Source organism: Chiloscyllium plagiosum, chromosome 26, assembly GCF_004010195.1.
Source record: "Chiloscyllium plagiosum isolate BGI_BamShark_2017 chromosome 26, ASM401019v2, whole genome shotgun sequence".
In the NCBI taxonomy this organism is placed as follows: domain Eukaryota; kingdom Metazoa; phylum Chordata; class Chondrichthyes; order Orectolobiformes; family Hemiscylliidae; genus Chiloscyllium; species Chiloscyllium plagiosum.
In genome coordinates, this window is record NC_057735.1 from 49,113,810 (window position 1) to 49,121,517 (window position 7,708).

A 7,708-nucleotide genomic window follows, 5' to 3' on the forward strand; every position below is an offset into this window, starting at 1 on the left:
AAGAACAAAGAAAATTTACAGCCCAGGAACTGGCCTTTAGGCCCTCCAAGCCTGAGCCGATCCAAATCTACTGTTTAAACCTGTTGCCCAACTCCTAAGCATCTGTATCCCTTTGCTCCCCACCTACTCCTGCATCTGTCCAGATGCATCTTAAATGAACCTACTGTGCCTGTGTGGAGATGAACTCAAATTGCTGCATTCCATAAAGTGATGGAACCTGAGCTGGAAAGTGGGACCAGAGTGGACAGTTCCATATTGGCCTCCTTCCCTGCTATACATTTTGATGGTCCAAAAATGTGTGTAATGCAGAACTGTAGGCTGTCCCAAGGGATTATAAAACTGCAATGTTAATGCAAGTCTCCCTTTCACTCATCCTTCCCTACTGCATTCACATAGTCGCTGCTGATCCATGCTCAGTCTGTCCCTGAGCCCCCTCTCCCTCATACAGAGCTGATCCAAGCAGCAGCCTCTTTATTTCAGGCTCATCTGTTGAACACAAAGTAACATCGCTCTCTCTCTCTCTCGCTCTCTCTCTCTCTCTCTCTCTCTCTGAATTTCCTCGACAGACTTCAGAGAACTCGCTCCATCCGACGCCGTGTGACCCAAAAACCGACCCCCCTGGGAGAGAATCCTGCACTCGCTCACCTGAGGGTCGAAGGCCCGGATGTAACCATGGCAACAGGTGGCGATGGAGATGGAGTCAGTGAGGGACCAGCAGCGTCTTCAGGACGTGACGGAGCAGCAGAGAGAATGAAAGAGGTAGCTGGGCCCAGGAAGCAGGTGGCTCCACCATGAGAGCTGCAGCTGGAGGGAGGGCCTCAGTCCAACAGGAACTGGCTCCCCCAGTGCAGTCCCCACCCAGACACTCAGGTCTCCTCACTGAGCTGAGGGACAAAGGGCCTGAGCCAGGCCTGAAACCCTCAGTGAATCGGAGACAGTCTCTCACCTGGTGAGGGTCTCACTTTGCATCAACTCCACCATCAGGGAATGTTAAACCAAGACAATTTGGGAAAGTCAAACTGACACTTTCCTGATGACTTAAATTATACAAGTTTCCCTGAGATCCTGGGGAGGGGTGTTGCTTGGAAATTCGGTGGGGATGTAACTTGCTGAATATTTTAGCCTCCCAGCACAATGGGATTGGAGTCTTCTGGGGAGAATGGAATGGTTCAGAGGGATTGAAGACTCAACACTTTCCTGATGACTTAAATTACACAAGTTTCCCTTAGATTCTGGGGAGGGGTGTTGCTTGGAAATTCGGTGGGGATGTAACTTGCTGAATATTTTAGCCTCCCAGCACAATGGGATTGGAGTCTTCTGGGGAGAATGGAATGGTTCAGAGGGATTGAAGACTCAAAGAGAGTCAGAGACAGTGTCTGAGAGATAAAAGCTCAGGGGAAGTGGATTTGAACGATGAGAGAGACTGAAAGGACATGAGTGATGTGAGAGGTACAGAGGAAGGCTGGGCTGGGTGAGAGGTGCAGATAGATGGTTTACAATGTACATTTGTGCATTTTGCCTTCCAACTGGTGATTGAATGTGGTCCCTGTGTGTGTTCCTGCCCCCAGTTACAGGAGGAGCTTGTCTCTCTGCGCAGTAAACAGGAGGCGGCCATCACTGAGAACCAAAAACTCAAAGGGACCAATCAGGAGCTGGAGACGAAGCTGGAGCAGATCCACAAGGATCTTCAGGAAGCTCGGGATCAGCTGGGGGATCAACAGGAGGAAGCAGCTCAGCGAGAGGAGAGAGAGGGGTAAGGGAGCCTGTACATGCTGCTATACTGAGTGCAGGGTTCTGATAAAGTGGCACTGGACCTGAAACGTTCACTTTGATTTCTCCTCACAGATGCTGCTCGATGTGTTGAGCTTTTCCAACAGGTTGAATTATTGTTTCCCCTCAGTGTGTATGCATTCCATTTACTTCATACGTACACGTCTATTGTGAATGTACAGTTCAAGTGTTCCGTGGTTGATTGTACGAGTCTGGTTAATTTCGATGTTTGCTGTGCTTGACTGGTCAAGCCTGGGTATGGGTTTGTGAAAATTAAATAACTAGTGGACAGAGCCAGAGTCAGATTTGGAACATGGAGCAGACGTTTAAAATTATAAGAAATAAAACCTCTTCACACATGAAGAAATCAGTGTCATCTCAGCATGGTCTTAGATCTTAATGATACACTATGTACACAAACCAACAACTTGTGTGTACCTTGCCAATGTGTGCTCCCACAAGCACACAATAATTCAGTCAGGACTTGTGGATCCTAATGGTAGGACATTCCTGATGAACTGCAGGAATGGGAGCTGGTATGGGATTTGGGATTGGAATGTCAATGAATGTGGAAATCTACCAATAAATGTCTCTCTACAGTCTCTCTGTCAGTGACTCTCTCCCCCTGTCTGTCTGACTCTTTGGTTTTCTCTCTGTGCAGTAAACACAACGAGGCAATCGCTGAGATTGAGAAGCTGAAAGTGACCAATCAGGAGCTGGAGACAAGGCTGGAGCAGATCCAACAGGATCTTCAGGAAGCCCGGGATCGGCCGGTGGATCAACCAGAGGAAGCAGCTGAGCGAGTGGAGAGAGAAGGGTAAGAGGCTCCCAGGAGATGGTGTGGACCACTGAGCGTTCGATCCCCTCACTCATTCCCCATCCCTGAATTCTCCAATCCAACATCTCACACAAATTCCCAGCTCCTTACCCAGGACACACATCATCCAATCACTCTTCCCCCATACGCCCATGAGGCTGAAACTGCTGAAGTCTTAAACTCTCCCCCCAGCAGAGTTACAGAGCATCAATGACTGGCTGTTTGAGCCTTTTACCTGCTTCAACCAATCTACTGAGTCAGACATTAATCCAATTTATTTTTACACTGAATATATTTTGTGTTCCCTTCTCCCTCTGGTGTTGGGGAGGTGAGTGTATATGTTCAGATCATCAGTCGTGTTGCATCAACTCCTGTTGAACCCAAAGTAACATCGCTCTCTCTCCCTCTCTCTCTCGCTCTTTCTCGCTCTCTCTCTCCCTCTCTCTCTCGCTCTCTCTCGCTCTCTCTCTCGCTCTCGCTCTCTCTCTCTCGCTCTCTCTCGCTCTCTCTCTCTCGCTCTGAATTTCCTCGACAGACTTCAGAGAACTCGCTCCATCCGACGCCGTGTGACCCAAAAACCGACCCCCCTGGGAGAGAATCCTGCACTCGCTCACCTGAGGGTCGAAGGCCCGGATGTAACCATGGCAACAGGTGGCGATGGAGATGGAGTCAGTGAGGAACCAGCAGCGTCTTCAGGACGTTACGGAGCAGCAGAGAGAATGAAAGAGGTAGCTGGGCCCAGGAAGCAGGTGTCTCCACCATGAGAGCTGCAGCTGGAGGGAGGGCCTCAGTCCAACAGGAACTGGCTCCCCCAGTGCAGTCCCCACCCAGACACTCAGGTCTCCTCACTGAGCTGAGGGACAAAGGGCCTGAGCCAGGCCTGAAACCCTCAGTGAATCGGAGACAGTCTCTCACCGAAGGCCTCAGTTTGTGTCAACTTCCTCTTTAGGGAAAGTTAAATCCACACAATTTGGGGTAGTATCATTGACAGAATGGTTGACACTTGGCTGATGACCTTAAATTACATGTTTCCTCTTAGATTCTGGGGAGGGGTGCTTTTTTGGAATTTAGGTGGGGATCTAACTTCAGCCTCCCAGCACTATGGGATTGAAGGGAGGACAATGCACATTGGGACAGGTACATAAATAGGAAAAGTTTAGCGGGATATGGGACTGGTTTAGTTTGGGAAATTGGGCTGGCATGGACAAGTTGGACTGAAGGGTCAGTTTCCCTGCTGTCTGACTGTATGACTTTATGATTCTCTGTAAGGAGCTGAATCATTCAACCTTGGGATCCATGTTCAGAGTTCCTTTAAGATAGACTGGGTAGTGAAGAAGGTGTTTGGTATAGGGAGAAGGCTACAGGGACACACTGAATAAACTAGGGCTATTTTCCCTGAAGTATCAGAGGCCAAGGAATAACCTTCATAGAACTTTAGAAAATCATGATGAGGATGGATAGAGTGAATAGCCAAGGTCTTTTTCCAGGGTAGGGGAGTCCAAAACGAAAGGGCCTAGGTTTACAGTGAGAGGGGAAAGACTTTAGATTAGATTAGATTACTTACAGTGTGGAAACAGGCCCTTCGGCCCAACAAGTCCACACCGCCCCACCGAAGCGCAACCCACCCATTCCTCTACATTTACCCCTTACCTAACACTACGGGTAATTTAGCATGGCCAATTCACCTGACCTGCACATCTTTGGACTGTGGGAGGAAACCGGAACACCCGGAGGAAACCCACACAGACACGGGGAGAACGTGCAAACTCCACACAGTCAGTCGCCTGAGGCGGGAATTGAACCCGGGTCTCTGGCGCTGTGAGGCAGCAGTGCTAACCACTGTGTCACCGTGCCACCCACCGTACCGCCCACCGTGCCGCCCTTACAGTGACCTAAGGGGCAACATTTTCACACTGAGGGTGGTGCATGAATGGCATGAGCTGTCAGAGGAAGTGGTGGAGGCTGGTACAATTACAGCATTTAAAAGGTATTTGAATGGTTACATGAATAGGAAATGTTGAGAGGGATATGGGCCAAGTGTTGGCAAATGGGGCTAGATTAATTTTGGATATCAGGTCAGCAGGGATGAGTTTCTGTGCTGTACATCACTATGACTGTAGAGCAGCCTCACAGTGCTCTGGGATTGGTGGGCAGGGAATGAACGGTGACCAGTGTCAGAAGAAAATGGATGCAGAAAGAGGGAGAGGTCCGAGGTGGTGAGAAGCTGGGAGCAACAGAGCCAAGGTGGAGAGACCAGCAGAGAGGCTTTGGAGGGTAAGCACTCTCAAGGACGGGCTCGGAATATCATTTTTGTGACGTTATTAATGAGGATGTCTATTGTAAGTCTCTTTGGAGGGGGCACAGGAAGCTGCCGCAAGGTCCAAATTCTGCAACTCCTCATCAAGTCTCAGATGGAGGGCAAGGACGGAGAGATCTTTCTTTATTCTTTCTTGGGGTGTGTATGCTACTCTTGTCCATCCTTAATGTCCTTTGAACAAAGTGGATTGCTCGGCCATTTCAGAGGGCAGGTAAGGTTCGAGCAGATGCTGTGGATCTGGAGGTCAGGCCGAGTAAGGATGGCTTATTTCCTTCACTAAAGGGTATTAGTGAACTCGATGGGTGTTTACAACAATTGGTGATCATTTTGTGGTTGGTGTCAGTGTGACTTGCTTTGATTAACTGAATTTAAATTCCACAAGCTGCTAAGGCATGATTGATTCCCTGAGAGAAAGTGAGGGCTGCAGATGCTGGAGATCAGAGCTGAAAATGTGTTGCTGGAAAAGCAGGTCAGGCAGCATCCAGGGAACAGGAGAATCGACGTTTCGGGCATGAGCCCTTCTTCAGCCCTGTCTTTCAACCCTTCACCTTGACATCTAGGCCAGTGGCATTCCACCACCCTCTCCCTGAGAGTGGGCAAGTCAGGGGCAGACAGTCTAACAGCTTCCAGGGTAAGTTTTGTGAATTGCAATGTGATGTAAGGTGATTGAATGTGGTCCCTGTGTGTGTTCCTGCTCCCAGTTACAGGAGGAGCTTGTCTCTCTGCGCAGTAAACAGGAGGCGGCCATCGCTGAGAACCAAAAACTCAAAGGGACCAATCAGGAGCTGGAGACGAAGCTGGAGCAGATCCAACAGCATCTTCAGGAAGCCCGGGATCAGCTGGTACATCAGCAGGAGGAAGCAGCGCGGCGAGAGGAGAGAGAAGGGTAAGGGAGCCTGTACACACCCCCATATACATTGTGAATGCCCCACACTCTGCATTTGTCCCAGCCCTGCATATGCACCCTGTAGCTCGTTAAACTTGTGTCTCTTCATACAGATAAAAGTTTGTTTTTGTAACTTCACAGACCTGTCTTTTAATAGAATCCCAACAATGCGGGAAGAGGCCATTTGGTCCATCAAGTCTACACCGACCCTCCAAAGACCATTCCACCGAGACCCAGTTAACCCACCTAGCCTACACATCCCTGGACACTATGAACAATTTCCCATGGCCAATCCACCTAATCTGTACATCTTTGGACTGTGGGAGGAAACCGGAGCACCCGGAGGAAACCCACGCAGACACGGGGAGAACGTGTAAACTCCACCCAGTCAGTCGCCTGAGGTGGGAATCGAACCCAGGTCCCTGGCGCTGTGCTAATCACTGAGCCACTGAACCCAGGTCCCTGGCGCTGTGCTAATCACTGAGCCACTGAACCCAGGTCCCTGGCACTGTGCTAATCACTGAGCCACTGAACCCAGGTCCCTGGCGCTGTGCTAATCACTGAGCCACTGTGCCATCTTGCACTGTTTGACAATTAGGGGTCATCCTTTCACGTACAGATCAGGACTTTTTTTTCATAGATTCATGGAATCCCTACAGTGTAGAAACAGACCATTAGGCCCAACAAGTCCACACTGACCCTCCAAAGAGTAACCCACCCAGGGTGTGATGGGCAATGTGATGAATTACCTACGATATTCATATTACTCTTTTCTGATCGTTGAAAGAGATAGCCCCTATAAAGGGGCAGCACGGTGGCACAGTGGTTAGCACTGCTGCCTCACCGCGCCAGAGACCCAGGTTCAATTCCCGCCTCAGGCGACTGACTGTGTGGAGTTTGCACATTCTCCCTGTGTCTGCGTGGGTTTCCTCCGGGTGCTCCAGTTTCCTCCCACAGTCCAAAGATGTGCAGGTCAGGTGAATTGGCCGTAGTGTTAGGGGAATGGGTCAGGGTGGGTTGCTCTTCAGAGGGTCGGTGTGGACTTGTTGGGCCGAAGGGCCTGTTTCCTCACTGTAGGGGATTCAATGATCTATGATCCTGCCAATGTCCCATTTCTCCATACTTTCTGTTTTCTGCCAGTTACCCAGTCTTTTGTCCCTGCTGTAAATTACACCTACAGCGTGAGTTTTTATCTTTTCTAATAACGTTTGATGTGGCATCTTATCAAATGCCTTCTGAAAATCCAATGACAGTATGCCCCTTTATTCACCAGCATACGCTGTTCCTTCAAACACCTCCCATCAATTGGTTCACCATTCTTGCCCTCTGATGAAACCATGCTGACTCTTAAAGATTCCCTGCTTTTCGAGCTGCACAGCTATAATTTCTTTACTGATTGATTCTAATGCTTTCCCCATGATGGACATCAAGCTAACTGGCCTATAGCTCCTTGCTCCTGCCACCCAAGCTTCCTTGAATAGGGGGTTTATATTTACTACGTGGCACTCTGATTCTAGGGAGTTTTGGATAATTAACTCCAACACATTTGCAATTCCCATTGGTCACCAGGCATTCTGTTGCTAAGTCTCCATGCTTTAGTATTCCATTGTTAAACCTCTCCACCTCCCTCCCTCCCTCTCTGCCATTGAACACCTCCATCTTCTTCCAAGCTTTGCTTACCTGTCCTAATATTTCCTAATATTACAATAAATACGCTATTTATCTCAAGAGGGTTGGAATATAAAAGCACCGTTGTGCTACTGAGACTTTATAAAGCTCTGGTTAGGCCCCATTTGGAGTACTGTGTCCAGTTTTGGTCCCCACACCTCAGGAAGGACATACTGGCACTGGGGCGTGTCCAGCTGAGATTCACACGGATGATCCCTGGAATGGTAGGTCTAACATATGAGGAACGGCT

At 49.2% G+C, this 7,708-nt stretch overlaps 1 protein-coding gene across 1 annotated transcript in view; it reads left to right on the forward strand.

Moving 5' to 3' along the window:
- LOC122562951 (EF-hand calcium-binding domain-containing protein 4B-like) overlaps positions 1-7,708 on the forward strand; it is a 23,001-nt gene that overhangs the window by 11,878 nt on the left and 3,415 nt on the right. Inside the window, exons 3-7 of the mRNA XM_043716253.1 lie at positions 567-759; positions 1,569-1,753; positions 2,432-2,587; positions 3,123-3,315; positions 5,606-5,790. Of these exons, the coding sequence (XP_043572188.1) occupies positions 567-759; positions 1,569-1,753; positions 2,432-2,587; positions 3,123-3,315; positions 5,606-5,790 (912 nt within the window). The remainder of the gene's footprint in view (positions 1-566; positions 760-1,568; positions 1,754-2,431; positions 2,588-3,122; positions 3,316-5,605; positions 5,791-7,708) is intronic.